The sequence below is a fragment of the Bufo gargarizans genome, chromosome 2 (genome assembly GCF_014858855.1).
Source record: "Bufo gargarizans isolate SCDJY-AF-19 chromosome 2, ASM1485885v1, whole genome shotgun sequence".
In the NCBI taxonomy this organism is placed as follows: domain Eukaryota; kingdom Metazoa; phylum Chordata; class Amphibia; order Anura; family Bufonidae; genus Bufo; species Bufo gargarizans.
The window spans coordinates 241,541,290-241,563,398 of NC_058081.1; the positions used below are offsets into that span (position 1 = coordinate 241,541,290).

Consider the following 22,109-nt stretch of genomic DNA (forward strand, 5'->3'; position numbering starts at 1 on the left):
TTTGGAAGAGCAAACTTCTCATCCAGACTAGGCATAGATTTTTTAAAACGAACCAAGAAGAGAGAGAAGAGTCCGCTGTGTGACTTCTCCTCGCCCCACTCAGCTTGATTACCAGATCTACCCCTATACATAAATAGGGCAGTCAATCAAGCCGAGCAGTGCGGGAGAAGCAGATCCCAGCCAACAGTACGTTGGATTTAATTGCATGGGAAATGGAAACTAATAGACTAGTATAGCATTCCTTTCCTATGCTGTTGGGAATGACAGTCAATAGGCAATGTATGAAGTACAGATTAGTTTTTGAACCCAATAAAATGTCAGTTTCCCAAACCACAATAACTATACAATTTAGATAAAATTGGTGTACAAATAAACTGTACTGATGATTCCCTCCCATCCTCACCTCTCATTCCTGTTCTGCACAGCCGATTCATACTTCTTGCGAAGTCCCACCATTTCTTCCTCTGCCTGATTAATCATATTGGTTAGTCTCCCAATCTCCATTTTCTGCTGTTCCCTCTTTTCCTTCACTTCTTGAAGATGAAGGCTTAGCCTACTGATATCCTTTTGCAGGCTATCCCGTATCATATGGTTGTTGGTCTGCTTTAACATGGCCTTTTGGAGCTGCCTATTATACAAAATAAAATATTCCTAAATTTTTTTGATCATGCTACTCCAACAACAGTATGATGAGCACATGGATTCAAAAATGCTAAAACACCCTCGTTTAGTCAACTTCAGTGTACTGTAGATCATAATGTAAGGCTACTTTCACACTAGCGGCACGGACCTCCGGCAGGCGGTCTGATCCGCCCTGCTGCTAGTGACCATGTGCCCCCGGACAGCCGCTCCGTCCCCACCATTGACTATAATTGGGGCGGGGGCAGAGTTCCGGCGGAGGCACGGCAGCGAACGCTGAGAGGCTGCTGGAATAAATGTCTGACATGTCTTAGTTTTATTCCGGCAGCCTCTCACCGTGCGCTGCCGTGCCTCCACCGGAACTCCGCCCCTGCACACTGACACTAGCAGCAGGACGGATCAGACAGGCTGTTCACCCGACGGAACAGCCTGCCGGAATTCCTTGCAGCTAGTGTGAAAGTAGCCTAACAATCTGCATTCGGAGGTACCAGTATTTAGGTGATTTTTAAAAGGCATCTGTCAGCAGGTTTTTACCTATGAAACTGACCTGTTACATGTGCGCTTGACAGCTGAAGGCAACTGTGTTGGTTCCATGTTCATATGTGCCCGCATTGCTGAGAAAAATCATGTTTTAATATATGCAAATGAGCCTCTAGGAGCAACGGGGGCATTGCCATTACGCCCTTTCCATTTTGATTGCCTGGGCCAGGTGTGATGACATCTTCACTGCCTAGCCATGTCAATCTAAGTTCAGAGCGCACAGTAGTTGCAGAGAGAGCTGAGCCTCTAGGTATAACGGTAACGCCCCCGTTGCTCCTAGAGGCTCACATGTTCATATGTGCCCGCATTGCTGAGAAAAATCATGTTTTAATATATGCAAATGAGCCTCTAGGAGCAACGGGGGCATTGCCATTACGCCCTTTCCATTTTGATTTCTTCACTGCCTAGCCATGTCAATCTAAGTTCAGAGCGCACAGTAGTTGCAGAGAGAGCTGAGCCTCTAGGTATAACGGTAACGCCCCCGTTGCTCCTAGAGGCTCATTTGCATACATTAGAACATGATTTTTCCCAGCAATGTGGGCACATGTGAACATGGCACCAACACAGACGCCTTCAGCTGCTACGCACACATGTAACAGGTCAGACAGTGTCATAGGTACAAAACTGCTGATAGATGCCCTCAGTCATTCAGCGATTATAAAATATATTTTAATTAGATCATTGTTTATATGCATGTGATGTGCTTTTTTGGCTTCTGAATTTCCTTGTCTTGACCATGTTTGCATAACCTTTTCATTACAAAACAGCGTGTCATTCTTCCTTACAGATAAATATTCAGTATTGCTATGATTCTTTAATGCCATTAAAACTGTTGTTTACCACCTTTTTTGTCTGTGGGTCTTTTTCCTTTGTTTTGCTTTTTTTTTTTTAAGATCTTTGATGCATTGAAGCATTGTTATGACATTATAACTTGCATGTTAATCCTGGTGGTGTAATTCTGTTGTTCCCATGTCTTGCTACCCTGTCATGGAAATTGTAGGGGCACATTTATAATGGATGTGCACCACAATATGACATGATACAGCTGATATGTCCCATGTTTATGAGGAGTACTTTTTAATCCCTTTCTGAGACTAGTATAAAAGATACATTGTCTAAACAACTTACAATGTGTCTACAACAAATTACGGACATGTGACATTATAGCGAGTACAGGAATGAGAGCCATGAGGTTGTGCATCTACAGAAGTATGGCTAAAGCTGAAGTGTATTATGTACCATGATGACATCTTGATAAAGTAAAACCCCACTCTCTCACTGTAAAGAGCTGTTCTTACACCACCATTGATAAATGTGTCCCTCTGTTTTTCATGAGTGATATCCTACCATCCCACTATATCCCTCTTTATTTCCAACTACCAATGAGTGAAAAAACATTTAAAGTATGTTCACAAGGCGTCTTTTGCATTGGAATTTTGGCGCAGTCACCACCAGCAGCCGCATGCCTTCTACCTCCCATTCATTTCAACGCAAGGCTTGAAGCTACGGCGGAACTGAGAAGGCACATGTTTGCCCAAAAAGTCTGCAGTAAAACCAGCTGTGTGAACGGCTCCTAAGTATTTTAATGCATGAGCATCAGAAATGCATTACTTTTGGCTGGATGTCCTGGCAGATTAGCTTTGTAAATAATGGGCTAGAATCATGAAACTGACTAAAAGAAAAACTTTGTTGCCCATAGGACCCAATCGCAGCACATGCGGCTAGATAATCCCACTGCTCTTACAGTAAAGAATTTCCATCTATGTAGATTTGAGTTATCCTTTAAACTTGTTTGTCAGATACTTTAATATTCCATGCACGCTAGATGAGCATCATATTCACATAACATACTTAAATATTTTCTGAATCCCACATTGCGTGGGATTCCAGTGAATGACTGTAGAATGTGTCTATTTAATATTCTCTTTCCATATGCTCATAAATAGACATCAGCAAGCTGAGATGTGCTTTCAGCCAGTGAATTCATCATTTCTCTATATCCTATTATGCTACAGACCTTTCTTTGCTTGAAACATTGGTTCTCAGTATTTCCATCTCATTTCCATAGATTTTGAGTTTTTCTCGTAGTTCTGCTCCTCGCTGGGTAGCCATCTGAATGAGGCTGACACACTTGTTTCTTTCATTGCGGATAATGTCATACATCTTGGCAAATTCTTTTAATCTATAACATAAAAACTTGATTCATACTAATATCAGAACTTCACTTTACACATCTTCACCTTACCACATTAATTCGAACGTCTGCATACCCAACTTGTTATGCTGAGACCTATTTTCTACATCTTAAATACATAGCTATTGATTTTCCATTGTTACACAGTAGGAACATTACATGATACACACATCGAGAAAATTCTTGGCACCATTCCATTAAAGAAAAAAATAAACACAATGGGCACTGAAATAACTGGAAACCAACAAAAGTAATAAATGAAAAATTACTGTAAACGGCTAATGAAAATCACATTATTTTTGAATTCTAATGAAATTGGTCTGGACAAAAATGATAGTACCCCTTGACTGAAAATAATTTGACAATAGGGACATGTTAAACTGAGGCGTGTCCTGTAATTAGTATCACAGGTTTCTTCGAACTTGTAATTAGTCCCCTATTTAAAGAGTCAAAAGTAGTCACTCTGCTGTTTGGTATCATGGTGGGTACCACACTGAACATGGACCAAAGAAAGCTAAGGAGAGAGTTGTCTCAGCAGATTAGAAAGAAAATGATAGAGTAACATGTTAAAGTTACATGCTATAAGACCATCTCCAAACAGCTTGATGTTACTACAGTTGCACATATTAGTCAGAAGTTTAAAGGCTATGTACCCCTTTTGGAGTAAAAAAAATTTATGATGACATTTTACTCATTTGGAGCTATAAATATTTTTTTCAATTAGTCTTTCTTAAAAATATTGAGCCATTCTGTCACAAAGGGTTAACAGTTTTTTTTAGATTTGTGAATCCTACTTTCACTTTGTGCCGTTCATCTAAAAAACCTTATCTCTAAATTACTAAGAGGTCATAAACACTTTAAGCCACATTCTTATCAGTAAGATAAGGATTGAGCTTTGATGAGTGTTTAATGTCAGAGTGCAGAGATAAGGAACCCGTCAGCTCCCTGCCTGACGGAAGAGACAGAGAATTCTGATCCTGCTAATAGAGCATCTCCACCCTGTACAGGGAAAAGGGCTCCATATTTTTAATAGACTAATTGAAAAAAGTATTTTTACCTCATAATGAGTACAGTTCAATAATAAAAAAAATTGCCCCAACGGTGTACATAACCTTTTAAGGTCTACAAGATTGCAGCCAACCTCCTCAGACGTGGCCATAAAAGGAAAATTGATGACAGATTGAAAATAATAAGAAAGATAAGAAAGTTAACAAAAGAGCCCAGAATACTTTCCAAAGACATTAGAGGTTAACTGCAAGGTTAAGATACATCATCAGTGTAAGATCGCACCATCCGTCGCTGTCTTAGCCAAAGTGGACTTAGAAGAGAACCAAGGAGGAAACTAAAGCTGAAAGCAAATCATAAAATAGCGAGCATGGACAAGCCACTAAGCTTCTGGGAGAATGTAACGTACTTTAGACAGATGATACAAAACTGGAGCTTGTTGGCAAGTCACATGAGCTCTATGTTCACAGACGCAAAAATGAAGCATACAAAGAAAAGAACGTTGTATGTACTGTGAAACATGTAAGAGGCTAGTTTTTGTTTTGGGGCTGATTTGCTGCATCTAGCACAGGGTGTCTTAAATCTGTGTAGGGTACAATGAAATCTTGAGACTATCAAGACATTCTGGAGTAAAATGTGCTGCCCAGTGTCAAAAATTTGGTCTCCGTTGCAGGTCATGGGTCCTCCAACAGGATAATGACCCAAAACACACAGCTAAAAACATCCAAGAATGGCTAAGAGCAAAGCACTGGACTATTGTCAACTGGCCTATGATCCCTGATCTAATTCTATTGAACATCTGTGGAAGAAGCTGAAGGCACCCTTCAAACCTGAGAGGGCTGGAGCAGTTTGCTCACAAGGAGTGGGCCAAAATACTTATGGACAGTTGCAGAAGTCTCATTGAGAGTAACAGAAATCACTTGATTGCCTCAAAAGGCTGTGTAACAAAATATTAAGTTAAGTTGCAATCATTTTTGTCAAGGCCAGTTTCATTAGTTTTATAAAATATTCTGTGGGACCACAGTTCAAAAGCAATGTCTGATTTCCATTAGTTTATTTTCAGTAAATGTCTATTTAGTTTTGTCAAGTTATTTCAGTGACTATTGTGTATGTGTGTGTGTATGTATGTATGTGTGTGTGTGTATGTATGTATGTGTGTGTGTGTATATATATATATATATATATATATATATATATATATATATATATATATATATATATATACACACACACACACACCAAAAATATAAATGCAACACTTTCGGTTTTGCTCCCATTTTGCATTAGCTGAACTCAAAGATCTGAAACATTTTCTACATACACAAAAGACCCATTACTCTCAAATATTGTTCACAAATCTGTCTAAATCTGAGTTAGTGAACACTTCTCCTTTGCCGAGATAATCCATCCCACCTCACAGGTGTGGCATATCAAGGTGCTGATTAGGCAGCATGAATATTGCACAGGGGTGCCTTAGACCCCCCCAGTTGGGGCAGAAAACCAGTTAGTATCTGGTGTGACTACCATATATTTTTGTTCATGCAAAATGGGAGCAAAACCAAAAGAGTTTATATTTTTGTTCAGCGTGTGTGTATATATATATCACACACACACACACACACACACACACACACACACACACACACACACACACACACACACACACACACACACAGTGCTGCCCATAATTATTCATACCCCAGGCAAATTTTGACTTCGTTTTTTTTATTCAACCAGCAAGTAATTTTTTGACGGGAAATGATATAGGTGTCTCCCAAAAGATAATAAGACTATGTACAAGAGGCATTATTGTGGAAAAAAAATATTTCTCAGCTTTTATTTACATTTGAGCAAAAAGTGTCCAGTCCAAAATTATCCATACCTTTCTCAATAGTCAATAGAAAAGCCTTTATTGGCTATTACAGCAATCAAACGCTTCCTATAATTGCAGACCAGCTTTTTGCATGTCTCCACAGGTATTTTTGCCCATTCATTTTTAACAATGAGCTCCAAATCTTTCAGGTTGGAGGGTCTTCTTGCCGTCACCCTGAAATTTAGCTCCCTCCACAGATTCTCAATTGGATTCAAGTCTGGACTCTGGCTGGGCCACTCCAAAACGTTAATGTTGTTGTCTGCTAACCATTTCTTCACCACTTTTGCTGTGTGTTTTGGGTCATTGTCATACTGAAATGTCCACTGGTGCCCAAGGTCAAGTTTCTCTGCAGACTGCCTGATGTTGTTGTTGAGAATCCTCATGTATTGCTCTTTTTTCATTGTGCCGTTTTCGGTGATTAGGTTCCCTGGTCCATTGGATGAAAAACACCCCAAAAGCATTAGGTTCCCACCACCATGTTTGACAGTGGGGATGGTGTTCTTTGGGTTGAAGGCTTCTCCTTTTTTACGCCAAATGAAGGAAACATCATTGTGACCAAACAATACAATTTTTGTTTCATCTGACCATAACACAGAAGACCAGAAGTCGTCGTCTTTGTCCAGATGAGCTTTTGCAAAGGCCAAGCGAGCTTTTGTGTGCCTTATCTGGAGAAGTGGTGTCCTCCTTGGTCTGCATTGTGCAGTGTCCGTTGGATTGTCTGCCTTGAGACATTGCCACCAGCAGAGCCCAGATTCACCAGGATTGCCTTGGAGTTGATCCTTGGATTCTTTTTCACCTAACTATCCTCCTGGCTGGCACAGGTGTCACTTTTGGCTTTCGACCACGTCCTCTGAGAGTTTCCACAGTGCAGAACATCTTGTATTTTTTGCTCAAATGTAAATAAAAGCTGAGAAATGTGTTTTTTTCCCACAATAATGCCTCTTGTACATCGTCTTATTATCTTTTGGGAGACACCCATGTCATTTCCCATCAAAACATTACTTGCTGGTTGAATAAAAGTAATGCTGTATGAATAATTATGGGCAGCACTGTACATACACTGCGATACATTACTTATCTATCTCATCCCTTCCCTGAAAATCTAGGCTAAGCCTTCTATCCTACTGAACACATACACCAAATATTATATATACAGTATACTATGAGGACCTGTATACAAAATCATCAGTTCTTATAGACCTTGTCAAAAATAGTATCCATGCAAAAAGTAACCAAACTTACAGGGTCTGATCTTATCAACCTAAACAGTTCCAAGTAGATCAACTTTCAATCTGGATTAGTATACTGTTAATACAAGGGATCATTTTCAGGAATCTAAATATTTAAAAATTAATTCTAGTTTGCTAGTAGGAACAAATATCTCAAAAAACGTTTGTTATCCACTAATACCTGATTGTTACTTGAATTGGTATGAAAAATTAATCAAATATCTATATAGATCATATCCTAAACATGACCTTAACCCTCCACACTGCTAAATACAATGTATGGTACTCTCTATTGTCCACGTTTATTACAATACAATCTAAAGGGAACCTATCACATTGGGTATACAGTATAATCTACAGGCAGCATGTTATAGAGCAGAATAAGCTGAGCAGATTGGTGTGTAGTTTTGTGGGAAATGATGCCGTATCATTTGTAATTTATACATTTACATTTCTGCTCATTCTGAGTTTTGAAATCAAGGAGGAGGTCCTATCATTGATTGACAGTGATCTCTGTATACACAGTTTTAGGGGGAGGGCTGTCATCACTGATAGGACCTCCTCCCTGACTTCAAAGTCTAGAATGAGCATGGATATAAATCGAAAAATTACAGAATTTTACTGAATCTTTTCCCATAAAATTAATACAGTGGCTCAGCTCTTCCTGCACTATAACATGCTGCCTACAGTTCAGACTGCATGTTCAATGTGACAGGTTAGGTTCCCTTAAAATCTCTGCTCATTCTGAGCTTGGGAATCCAGTTGGTGATCTTATTCAGTGACTTGCAGCCATTAAAAACGCTCATGAAAAACGGAACGGGTGAATGTGGTTTTTTTTGTGTGCCCCAGTGTCTATAAGGCCCCCCTAGTAGCCCCAGTATATATATAAGGCCCCCACAGTGCCCTTTGTATATAAAATAAACCCCCAATAGCGAAACCCTGTATATAAAATCCCTTCAATAGTGCTCTCAGTAGAAATGAACCTCCTCCCCCATAGCTGCACCAATTTTGCTGGGTATGAAAAAAATACCTGATCGCTGACACATGCTCTGCACTGTAGGTAACTGGAAGGACCAGTGCACTCCTGTCTATACGACTGTTAAAAACTGACCCATTGATTTCAATGGGTTCCATCTGGCCGTGAAAACAGGACCTATGTTTTGACAGCTGTTATTCACTGGCCATTAGAAAAACGGAATTTGGTTCTAAAACAGCTGTTTTTCACAGCTGTCGTGTGATTGTAGCATTAGTGTGTACTTTGTAATATAAACAAGTAGGACCGTCCACTGAACTCCTAAGCTCAGGATGAGCAGAAAAATAAATGATTAATTTGCATATAAGTTATATATAAATCTTCTCAGCTCATCTTGCTCTATAACAAGCTATATGCACTTTTTATGGGGACAGGATTACTGTAATGCCCTTTATCTTTCCTCTTTTGTATGATTTTTTTTTTTTTTTTACATTCATTTTGTAATTCAAACTGAATTGAGTTGACCTTGACAGAAATATAAATTTTTCAAACAACTCTCATCTTGGAGTATATGTTCCTGTTTATTCAAGGTCTAGTAAATACAATACAGTCATGTGAAAAAATTAGGACACCCTTTGAAAGCATGTGGTTTTTTGTAACATTTTTAATAAAAGGTTATTTCATCTCCGTTTCAACAATACAGAGAGATTAAAGTAATCCAACTAAACAAAGAAAACTGAAGAAAAGTCTTTTCAAGATCTTCTGTAAATGTCATTCTACAAAAATGCCTATTCTAACTGAGGAAAAAGATAGGACACCCTCACATGTATTCCCTCTTAAATTGGCTCAGATCTCACACAGGTATATCACACCAGGTGCACATAATTAGTAGATCGTTACTCTGCATGTTGAATGAGGCTTGCCCTATTTAAACCTCAGACATTTAGTTTGGTGTGCTCCTGACTGTTGAAGTGAGAGTGAGCACCATGGTGAGAGCAAAAGAGCTGTCAGAGGACTTCAGAAAAAAGATTGTAGCAGCCTATGAGTCTGGGAAGGGATTTAAAAAGATCTCAAAAGATTTTGAAATCAGCCATTCCACTGTCCGGAAGATAGTCTACAAGTGGAGGGCTTTCAAAACAACTGCCAACATGCCCAGGACTGGTCGCCCCAGCAAGTTCACCCCAAGAGCAGACCGCAAGATGCTAAAAGAGGTCTCCAAAAACCCTAAAGTGTCATCTCGAGAACTACAGCAGGCTCTGGCTACTGTTGATGTAGAAGTACATGCCTCTACAATCAGAAAGAGACTGTACAAGTTTAACTTGCATGGGAGGTGTGCAAGGAGGAAACCTTTGCTTTCCAAGAGAAACATCGAGGCCAGACTGACATTTGCCAGAGATAAAGTTGACAAAGACCAGGACTTCTGGAATAATGTTCTTTGGACAGATGAGTCCAAAATTGAATTATTTGGACACAACAGCAGAGGACATGTTTGGCGTAAACCAAACACAGCATTCCAAGAAAAGAACCTCATACCAACTGTGAAGCATGGAGGTGGAAGTGTCATGGTTTGGGGCTGCTTTGCTGCAGCAGGACCTGGTCAGCTCACCATCATAGAATCCACGATGAATTCTACTGTGTATCAGAAGGTGCTTGAAGAACATGTGAGACCATCAGTTCGAAAATTAAAGCTGAAGCGGAACTGGACCATGCAACATGACAATGACCCAAAACATACTAGTAAATCAACCAAAGATTGGCTGAAAAAGAAGAAATGGAGAGTCCTGGAATGGCCAAGTCAAAGTCCAGATTTGAATCCCATTGAGATGCTGTGGGGTGACTTGAAAAGGGCTGTACGTGCAAGAAACCCCTCAAACATCTCACAGCTGAAAAAGTTCTGCATTGAGGAGTGGGGTAAAATTTCCTCAGACCGATGTCGAAGACTGGTAGATGGCTACAAGAACCGTCTCACTGCAGTTATTTCAGCCAAAGGAGGTAACACTCGCTATTAGGGGCAAGGGTGTCCTATCTTTTTCCTCAGTTAGAATAGGCATTTTTGTAGAATGACATTTACAGAAGATCTTGAAAAGACTTTTCTTCAGTTTTCTTTGTTTAGTTGGATTACTTTAATCTCTCTGTATTGTTGAAACGGAGATGAAATAACCTTTTATTAAAAATGTTACAAAAAACCACATGCTTTCAAAGGGTGTCCTAATTTTTTCACATGACTGTATATGGTGTATTGTTTTGTGTATCAAACATAGAATTTCCAATTAAAATGGTATTTCAGTTGCAGCAAATAAGTTATTTCTTACAATTTTGCAATATACTTTCTGTATTAATTTCTCAGTTATTAAAATCTCGGCTTTCTGCCATTCAACAGGAAACTTATGTTTACTTCCTTTGAATACAGTTTGGTCCTGGTCATGTGATGCAGGACTGACCGTACACTGTATCAGAGCTGTCTTTTAACAAGCTGGGTACCTGTGTGTCCATCACGTTACCAAGACAGATTTTTATCCCTCTGACGTAAATAAGTTCTTATTAAAGGGAACCTGTCACCGGGATTTTGTGTATAGAGCTGAGGACATGGGTTGCTAGATGGCCGCTAGCATATCCGCAATACCCAGTCCCCATAGCTCTATGTGCTTTTATTGTGTAAAAAAACTCTATTTGATACATATGCAAATTACCATAAAAGAGTCATATCTTACTTGTGTGACCAGAAAAGAGTCATATTTTCAAGCTCTGACTCATCTCGGGTTAATTTGCATATGTAAATAGGTTTTTTTACACAATAAAAGCACATAGAGCTATTGGGACTGGGTATTGCGGATGTGCTAGCGGCCATCTAGCAACCCATGTCCTCAGCTCTATACACAAAATCACGGTGACAGGTTCCCTTTAAATGACTGCAAGTATACAGTATATCCTGAAACATGTGAGACACAGGAACATTATATAACTTTTCCTTACACAAAGAATAAAATTTGTATTTGCTGTAACCAGAAAACCTTAAGGGCTCATGCACACGAACATATTTTTGGTCCGCATCTGATCTGCAATTATTGTGGCTCGGATGCAGACCCATTCACTTCAATGGGGCCGCAAAAGATGCGCAACATCATGTGCTGTGTGGCCACATCCATAGGTCCGTTCCGATGCATCCGCAAAAAAATAGTCCTATTCTTGTCAGTTTTACAGACAAGACTGTTCTATTATGGGATTGACGTTCCGCTGCGGTAAGCACACAGCCGGTATCCGTGTATTGCGGATCCGCAATTTGCAGACTGCAAAAACAGCTGTGGCTGTGTGCATGAGCCCTAATTAATCTAATATTTCTTTCTAATAAGTAATAGTAAGTAATAGTACCGTAGTTTAACTCTGTGGATCAGGGAGAGAACATGTGCCTTTAATATCTTTTGAATGGAATATAACAATTGCTTTTCCCTGCTTTCCTGCCTGATAGGTGAACTGTCCTAAGTAGTATATACAGTTTTGTTAATATCGGTTATTCTATATTACACTTTACCTTTTCTGAACATCTTGGTTTTTCTTCTTATGCTCTCCAATAATAAGATCCCGTCCCTTAATTTCTTGCAGAACTTGTTGGTATCGTTGCTGTTTGTAATGATGTACATTTATGAGCACTGACAGTTTGAGAGATATTTTTATTACACATAATCGAAAGAAAAGTTCTAATAGGCAGCCTGCTGTGTAAAACTGCCAGGTACAATACACAGCAACACAGAAGTATTGCAGTGTACTATAGAAGCAACCTCATGATCAGATGTAAAAAAAAAAAAGTTATGTGAAAAAAATATTTTAAAAAAGCGGGGGGAAAAACACTGACCATTAAAAATGCTTGCTTCTGTCAAAAATGTGAGCACACTGATTTTGGAGCTTGAGATAAAAAAAAAAATTATGTATCCATAATGGTATCAATGTAAATGTGTACTCATCTTGCAAAAAAAAAAAACAATCCCTACCACAGCTCCATAAGCATAAAATAAAGTTGTGGCTCTCAGAATATGACAACACAAAAGTAAAGCATTTGTAAGTGTTTTTTGGGGGGCAAAAGTAGTAAAATGTAAAAAAAAATTATATATATTTGCTATTACTGTAATTATACATGGAATATTAACATGTTCTTTGTGCTGCCTGGTGAATGATACAAAATTTCATAACACAAACAACAATGGCGAAGCTTCTGTTTTTCTTCCGGTCCCCCATAAAGAGAGAAAAGGGGTTTTCTGGGAGTAAAATACTGATGATCTATCCTCAGGATATGTCATCAATATCAGATCAGATTGAGTCTGACTCAAAGTACTCTCGCAATCAACTGTTTGAAAGGGTTGCGATGCTCAAACACTGCAATCTTCCCACAGCATACCATGAACATTATTGTATATTGTATAGCAGCTGTGCCTGGTATTGCAACCTTAGCCTATTCACTTGAATGTGACCAATAAATATGACTTCACTGGCCTAGAAAGTGGTTGCAGTGGGCGCTGGAAGCTGGACCCCAACTGAGCTGTTACTGATGCCGTGTCCTGAGGTTTTACTCCCAGAAAACTCCAAACAAAGTGTATCAATAAGTCATATGTAAGACAAAATAGGACCACTGACAAAATATAACTTATCAAGCAAGAAAAAATGCTTCCATAAAGCTGAGTAAACAGAAAAATAAAAAAAAAGTTATTTTTCTTGGAAAGTGATAATAGAAAAACAAAAATAAATAAAAATGTTTGGTCCTTAAGACCAAAACTGGTCTGGTCATTAAGGGCTTAAAGGGAACATGTCATGAACTTTATGCTGACTGTACTGAGGGCAGTATAACATAATGACAGAAATGCTGATGTCAGCGGTGTGTCACTCATGAGCTAAAAGTAAGTGGTTGCCGAGAACAAGCATCATAATCATTGCAGCCTAGACCTTGAGAAGAGTCCTGGTTATCCATAATCTCCTGCACTCTCACCTATCTGCTGATGACTGGCAGTTTTCTCCTAGAGAGAAAGGGAGAAAACTATGTAGAAGCCTGTCAGTCATCAGCAGGTGGGCAGGAGAGCAGGAATTCATGAATAACCATGACTCTTCTCAGGTGGCCATGACTCTTTTCAAGGCCTGGGCTGCAATGATTATGATGCTTGTTCTCGGCAACCACTTACTTTTAGATGATGTGTGACACACCGCTGAAATCAGCATTTCTGTCACTAATTTATACTGCCCTCGGTACGGTCAGCATAAAGTTGATGACAGGTTCCCTTTAAAAAAGTCTAATATTTTCAGGTTTTTATTTTTAAATCATATCTTTATTTCCCCATGAAAGATAGCAGTCCTCCTTCGTGTCGGTTTGTCTTGGCTGGATATCTGCTTCCCAAATGCCCTTTTGGTGTGTAACGCCTACCAAGTGAGCCAGTATGGTAACTTTATATAGTCATGAAACCTATTTAGTGCTGATATGTACTGATTGCTATAGTTGTATACAAGACTTACTTGAGCTTTTACAAAATCCCTTGACTTTTGCTCTCTCTCATCAGCTTTGATTTGTACCAGACGAGTTAGGTTGACCAGCTCTTCCCGGCCTTCTCCTTGCTCCTTTACAAGTTGCTCCTCTTCAGCTATACACTGTGCCAATATGCGTGCCTCTACCTCCGTTAGCGTTTGCTGCATTGCAGGGAAATGGAAGATGACTAGTGTGAACAGTGCCAGCAACAGGTTTTACTGATTTAATGCACAAAATATGTTTGCACCTGTTATATACAGAGGAGTTGCATCTACTAAGATCCTATATTAACACAGGATGTTTCACAGTTGCAGTCTGCAGTTTTTCTTATATTTATTAAATACAATTCATTGGATGACCTGGACTTTTTCGAATATCTCGGCAGATCTGTTTCTAGTGGTTACATAGAAATACTGATTTCATGACCAAGAAGTACTTATTTCTATCAAAATGTGGACAATGAAAATCAGTGTAGTTCTGATCAATCCTTTGTTAAATAGTCTTAATATTTAAGTGTCACAATTGTTTTGGGCAGAGTTATCTTTTAAATAGGTTTTCCACGATTTGAGAGTTTTAAAAATGGAAATCATCTTTGAAGGGTTAAACAGAATTAGCTGTGTGATCTGTATGAAGGACAAGAGGTTGGGTGACATCATATTGAAGGGTGACTATGTATACATTTACCTCCTGTCTTTATAAGGAAAGTTTCTAGTCAGCATTATTATAATGAGAGCTGTATAAGGAACTGCTACCAGGGGTCGAGTGGAGGGGGAACGCATGGGAACGGCGTTCCTGCACTTTTTTCATGGCAGGAACGCCGTTCCCTTTCAGCCTCAAGCCAGGAGAACACGGCAGAATCAGATTCACAGGGGGAGACCGAGCGCACTGTGCAGGGCAGGTTAAGGGAGGAGGGGCGTCTTCAGTTGAGAGGAAGCTGTCTGTGCGGTGCCGCTGCCTGCGACTCCTCTCATGGCGCCCCGCCCCCTAATGACATCATCTCCTTCACTACGAGATCATTTAGAATGTCTTTTAGAAAAGTTTGTCCTGGGATTCGAACTCACGACCTCTACACATCAGAGGAAGGCATTTACCCTCACAGCCATGAAAGCCGTCTAGGTAAATGCTTAAAAAAAAAAAATATAAGACTTCTAATTATACCTAGTGTACTGATATCTAGTGTACAACCATACACATGACAGCTGCCCACTGTGTATGGATGTAGCAGGGCTGGGTGTGTTGAGGCAGCTGTCATGTGTATGGTTGTACACTAGGTATCAGTACACCAGGTATAAGTAGAAGTCTTAGTTTGTTTTTTTTTAAGCAACTACCTCAACAGCTTTTATGGCTGTGAGGGTAAATGCCTTGCCTGTAATGTGTAGAGGTCATGAGTTCGAATCCCAGGACAAACTAAAAGTGTTTTTTTTTTCTTTTTCTGATACTTCTACTGATACCTTGTGTACTGATACCTAGTGTACAACCATACACATGACAGCTGCCCCAACACACCCAGCTCTGCTACATCCATACACAGTGGGCAAAGTTACCTACAGTAGAAGTCTTATATATATTTTTTTTAAGTAGCAAGCTAGACAGCTTTCATAGCTGTGAGGGCATATGCCTTGCTTCTGCTGTGTAGAGGTCATGAGATCGAATCCCAGGACAAACTTTTCTAAAAGTGCTATTTTTTTAATTTATTTTTTAGTCCGCAGCGACACAAATTACAGCATGCTAGATTTTCTGTGCTTTTTTATTTTTTGGAGGGGGGGGGGGGGGTTGCAGTGGATCTTGGGTGAGTTCCCACACTTTTTTTCCCAGGACTTGACCCCTGACTGCTACTATTGTAATGAGAGCTGCAGCTATTCTTGTATGTATGCATGGATGTATATAAAGCCCTGTACGACGAACAATAAATAGAACTGTTTCTGACATAATTCTGTATCTGTCATTGACACGTTCTCCAGACGTCTGTCTTCGGGGACACAGAAAGGAATCACGGTGCATAAAGAGAAGGATGATATTCTTTCAATCTTAGAATTAGAGAGGGTGTCCAGTTTAGAAAACTAATTTTCATATACCGTATTAGGGAATTTTGAGTTAATGGCGTTGTCCATAATGATCCCACAGGATAGGAGATAAGTCCCTAGAATAAAGACTGGCTTTTGTATGGAGCGGCAGACACACATGCAAACTGCTGTTCCATTCAACACTAATGGTCTGCCTTTCACACAATTTCATTTCATAGAGAATGGTGTAACTACATGTAGCTGCACTGCATTACCGTAATAAAGTGAGGTCACTGCATACAGTACTGGCAGATGGCAGAAGGGATTCACCCCCTGCTTCTGAAAGAAATGCATCTAAATCCTGGTATGTCTTCACTGAAGCTTACTGCTGCACCCAGCTTTTCCACAGTCTGATATTGTCCACCCCTCTCATCTTTCCTTCTAAATCCTGGTATGTCTCCACTGAACTTTAATGTCTCTTTCCCTGCTGGATTTATTGAGTATTTGTTTACATTGACTATTTCATCCCTGTATCTGGTCCTCCCTTGATTAGGCCAAATGTAGCCCCCTCTCCTCTTGGTCACACCTGATTGAACACTAAGTGGTATAAATCTAAGTTCCTAAGTCTTCCAGACCTTGGTCTTTCCAAATGCAACATCTCTCAAGTGCAACTCTTAAGTGCACATACTGAATTATACCAGAATTGAACCAGAAGGAGACCACAAGTAATTACAGACATAGTTACTGCAAACAATGTTTACATTTTTCATCTTGCTCTTCCCACTTTTCCACAACCTCCTGAAATACCCCCCACATCCATTCACCCAGCAAGGAACTATTCATCTCTCCCTCCATCTTACCTTTTCATCTGACCGCTTGCACAAACCTGTTTGACAACATAAAACACTTCCTTCCCAAACACACACAGATACATCGTGCCCTCTCTTATTCTCACCTATTTACACTTTCTCCTTATTGCTTGTGATATCTTTCTAAATCTCGGCCCCCCTCAGCAAATCCCAACTATCACCTCCATGTCCCACTACAAATCTCCTTCTACAAATTTCTGCAACCACTTAAACCTAATAACCATTCCTTTGACCCCTGCTCCTTTTGGTTCCTCTTGCAGGAGCATTATGGAATGCACGCTCTGTCTGTAACAAACTGTCCTACATTCATGAACTTTTCATGTCTCAAAAACTTTCCTTTCTGGGTCTTACAGAAACATGGCTGACACCCTCTGACACCTCCTCCCCTGCTGCACTCTCTTATAGTGGATTTCAATTCACTCACACCCCCTGGCACAGCTGCAAACATGGTGGAGGAGTTGGTCTTCTCCTATCAGACACCTGCTCCTACATCCCAACTCCACTGCCACCCTCTATTACGCTCACCTCCTTTTGAAGTACACTCTGTTCGCATCTATTCTCCCTCCAACCTTCAAGTAGCCATCATTTACCGCCCCCAGGCCCAGCCACCATCTTTCTTGACCACTTTAACACCTGACTACTACACTTTCTTTCTGCCGACATCCCCACTATCATCATGGGTGACTTCAACATTCCTATTGACACCTGCCACTCGGCTGCCTCTAAACTCCTATCACTCTCTTCCTCCTTCGGCCTATCACAGTGGTCACAGAAATGGTCACACTCTGGATCTTATCTTTACCCGCCTCTGCTCCCTATCTAACCTTTCTAATTCACCTCTACCCCTATCTGACCACAACCTACTCACCTTCTCTTCATTGGTCTCTTCTGCTGCTCCCCCGGTCCCCCCCCCCCCCCACAGGAACCTTAAACATCTCGACTTTCGCTTGCTTTCTGACTCTCTTCTCCCACTCTCTACCATCTGTTCCCTCAAAGACCCAGATGCTGCCACCACCCTATATAACACCACAATAAGCACAGCTCTGGACACTGTTGCCCCCCTCACACACAATAAGTTAAACCCTGGCACACCAACCTGACCAAAAAACTCAGACAACCTTCCAGGGTTGCCGAGTGGCGATGGAAGAAATCCCATTCTAAAGATCATTTCACTGCATACAAGCAATCCCTCCTCACATTCAAATCCTCACTCGCTGATGCAAAACAAGCCTACTTCACATCTCTCATATCTTCCTTGGCTCACAGCCCTAAACAACTTTTTAACACTTAACTCTCTTCTCCGTCCCCCAGTGCTCCCAGCCTCTCCTCTCCTCTCAGCTGAGGACTTTGCCAAATACTCCAAACAAAAGATGGTCAATATCCGAGAAAGGTTCAGTACACAGTCCCCACAGATCCTCTACACAACTGCTCAGTCCTCTTCTCCCAGAACCCACTTCTCCACCATTACAGAAGAAAAACTCTCCACTCTACTCTCCAGATCTCATCTGATCACCTGTGCACTTGACCCAATCCCATCCCACCTCATCCCTAACCTCACCACAGTGTTTATCCCAGCCCTAACTCATCTCTTCAACCTATCACTAACCTCTGCTGTTTTCCCCTCTGCTTGTAAACATGCTACCATTACACCCATCCTCAAAAAGCCTTCACTTGACCCATCTTCTTTGTCCAGTTATCGCCCCATATCACTTCTTCCGTATGCCTCAAAGCTACTTGAACAACATGTACATTCTGAACTGTCCTCTCACCTCTCCTCCTGCTTGACCACCTACAATCTGGCTTCTGACCCCACCACTCGACTGAGACTTCCCTTACCAAAGTCGCCAATAACCTACTAACAGCCAAAACCAAGAAACAATACTCTGTCCTCCTTCTACTTGACCGGTCCTCTGCCTTCAACACTGTTGACCACTCCCTTCTGTTACAAACTCTCTCATCTCTTGGCATCACTGACCTGGCCCTCTCCTGGATCACATCATACCTCACAGACCAGACGTTTAGCATCTCCCACTCCTGCACCACCTCCTCGTCTCATTCCCTCTCTGTTAGTGTCCCACAAGGCTCTGTCCTAGGACAGCTCATAGAGTCCCATGGCTTTCAGTATCAGTCTTATGCTGACGACACACAAATCTACCTCTCTGGTCCAGACATCACCACCTTACTATTAAGAATCCCACAATGTCTATCTGCTATATCCTCCTCCTTCGCCTTTCACTTTCTAAAACTTAACATAGATAAAACAGACTCATCATCTATCCCCCATCTTACTCAACCCCCCCAAACAGACCTATCTATCACAATCACTGGCTGCACACTATCCCCAATCAACCAAGTCCGCTGCCTTGGAGTGACCTTGGAATCTGCACTTTCCTTCCAACCGCACATCCAAGCCCTTTACACCACCTGCCGCATCCATGCTCTACTCAACTTTGAATCTGCGAAAATGCTTGCACATGCCCTCATCATCTCGCCTCCCATCTAGCACTCTTGTACCCCTCCAATCTATCCTCAACTCTGCTGCCCGACTAATTCACCTCTCACCCTATTACTCCTCTGCCTCTCCCCTCTGCCAATCCCTTCACTGGCTCCCCATTGCCCAGAGAATTTACTTCAAAGTACTAACAAATACATACAAGGCCGTCCATAACCTTTCCCCTCCCTACATCTCTGAGCTACTTTCCCGATACATCCCCACACGCATCTCCGATCCTCACAAGACCTCCTTCTCTCCTCTCCTCTTATCACCTCTTCCCACAATCGCCTCCAGGATTTCTCCCGTGCACACTCTGGAACTTGCTACCCCCAACATATTAGACTCTCACCAACAGTGGAATCTTTCAAAAGAAACCTGAAAACCCACCTCTTCAGACAAGCCTACAACCAGTAACCCTGCTGCCTCTATACCGCCATGACCAACTTCACCCACACCTACTGTGTCCTTCTCCCATACCATGTAGATTGTAAAAAACGGCAATTATGCAAACTTTTTTTTTGAAAACTCAGGTACGCTTTAAGGCACTGCCTGATAATCTGCTGCCACGGATTACCCAATGAACAAGTGAAGTGCTCTAAACCTGTACCGAATGAGGAACCCAATAAAAATAAACACCCACCCACAGTTGCCCACCTCACTTTCTAACAAATGGTATTAAACGATCAAAAAGTAATTTGTACCCCAAAACGGTACAAAAACACTACAGCTTGTCCTGCAACAAACAAGCCCTCACACAGCTCAGTCAACAGTAAAAAAAAAAAAAAAAAAAATTCTGCAAGGTCCATGTTAGAAAATCCTGATGCTGTTCCTTCCCTTCTAAATGCTGCCGTGCGCCCAGACCGCAGTTTTTGACCGCATATTGGGTTGTTGCCATATTTAGTAAAAAAATGCATAACAAACTGTGGGGTGCATTTTCTCCTGTTATGCCTTGTGAAAATAAAATAAAAAAGTGTGTGGCTAAAGCAACATTTTATTGGAAATAAAATGACATTTTTTTCATTTTCACAACCTAGTGTTTCTAAATTATATAAACTGCCCGTTCACAGCATTCACTTTACTCATTGATCAATTCTTTGATTGGTGTAGCTTCCAAAATGGTTCACTTTTGGGGACACTTTTTAGGGGTTTCCTTTCTAGCGGTACCTCAGAGTATCTTCAAATATGACATTCCAGCAAAATCTGCCATCCTTCTGAGCCCTGCTGTATGCCCATGAAGAGATTTATGACCACATATAGGGTGTTTCTGTAACCGCAGAATTGAGGGTAATAAATATTGAGTTTCGTTTTGCTGTTAACTCTTGCCGTGTTACAGGAAAAAGTAGTTTCTAAAATGCTGTCATTTTGGGGTGGTTTCTATTATATAAGAACTGAATTGATCCTTTAAAAACCACGGTTTTGAAAATTGTCTTGTCAAAAATTGCTTCCGAAACTCTAAGCCTTCTAACATCAAATTCTAATTTAGAAAATTGCCAATTTTTCCAAATTGTCTGTTAATTCTGATTATTTTTTTTTATACATAAAGGTAAAACATATCAACTCAAATTCACCACTAACATGAAGTCTGATGGGTCACAAGTAAACAATCTTAGAATGGCTTGGATAAGTAAAAGCATTTCAGAGTTGTTACCTATTAAAGTGACATGTCAGATTTGAAAAATGGGGCTTCAGCATTTGGCCCAAACTGGCTTTTGTTGGAAGTGGTTAATGGAGTGGCAATGCATGTGTGTGTCCGCCACTTCATTCAAAAGCAGGAACATGGGACTCTGCTTTAGTGATCAGTGGACCCAAGGGGTCAGACCCGTGTCATTTAGACAATTGTCCCCTAGGTAAGTTGTCATGGAACAACCCCTTTAATAGAGGTGAATCCCCTGTTCAGCATTAGACAGCGGTTACATAGAGTGGCTCTTCCTCTGGAGGACCTGTTCTGTCCTGTATTACATAGACAACCCACTGATTTGAATGAGTGGGATAAAATTAATAATGTAAATTGTGCTGGCACTGCAGGTAATTTGAACACTTACTGCCAGGTATTCCCATAGATTACAGAAGATCAGGGTGGGTCCATGCAGAGGGGCACTCTTTAACAACGTATTGGTAAGGATTCAGGAATACTAAGGGTGGAGATTGTCCAATGCAAACGACCCTTCAACTACAGGTTGTTGTTTTTTCCATTCATGTTTGCCCGGGGCTCTGGAAATCACCCTGGATGACATGACAAAAGTACTTGACGTTTCATGCTGGGAACTGCCATCTGATTCTGTGAAATAACAAGGAGGGGGTGGGGGGGGGGTGGCTGTTATGCTGACTGCACGTCATTACATGCTACCGGTACTTTTTTTTAAATAATGAGCGATACCAGAAGAAGCTGCAAAGCCACATAATGCCAATGTGTGACTTTATGCGTCTGAGCATAATAATGTTAAATGTCACAAGGCATGGACTACCAGTAACATGCAATAGTAAAATATACAATGTTCTTAGTGATAACCTGTTGTGCAAACTGTCTCTTAAGTGTTTCAACTTCTTTGCGTAATTCCTTCCTCTTCTCTGTAAGTGAGCCGTCATCTTTCGGGAAAATGTCTATCTACAAGAAAAAAGCATACTGAAAATAGGTATATACGTGATATGCAGTAGATTCTATCAATTTCTCTACAAAAGCAATGTAATTTTCCTTTTAAATTACGGATGACCCTACTTGAAATGTAGCAGCTGAAAATGAGCCTCTAGGAGCAACAGGGGAGTTGCTGTTACACTGAGAGGTTCTAC

The 22,109-nt window shown here is 40.7% G+C and overlaps 1 protein-coding gene across 2 annotated transcripts in view; it reads right to left on the minus strand.

Moving 5' to 3' along the window:
• CCDC146 (coiled-coil domain containing 146) overlaps window positions 1-22,109 on the minus strand; it is a 131,970-nt gene that overhangs the window by 11,293 nt on the left and 98,568 nt on the right. Inside the window, exons 10-14 of one of the 2 annotated variants that reach the window (XM_044280148.1) lie at window positions 21,832-21,927; window positions 13,947-14,117; window positions 11,983-12,071; window positions 3,197-3,361; window positions 404-628 (exon numbers count right to left, since the gene is read on the minus strand). In XM_044280148.1, the coding sequence (XP_044136083.1) occupies window positions 404-628; window positions 3,197-3,361; window positions 11,983-12,071; window positions 13,947-14,117; window positions 21,832-21,927 (746 nt within the window). The remainder of the gene's footprint in view (window positions 1-403; window positions 629-3,196; window positions 3,362-11,982; window positions 12,072-13,946; window positions 14,118-21,831; window positions 21,928-22,109) is intronic. The other variant, XM_044280149.1, reaches the window with a different exon arrangement.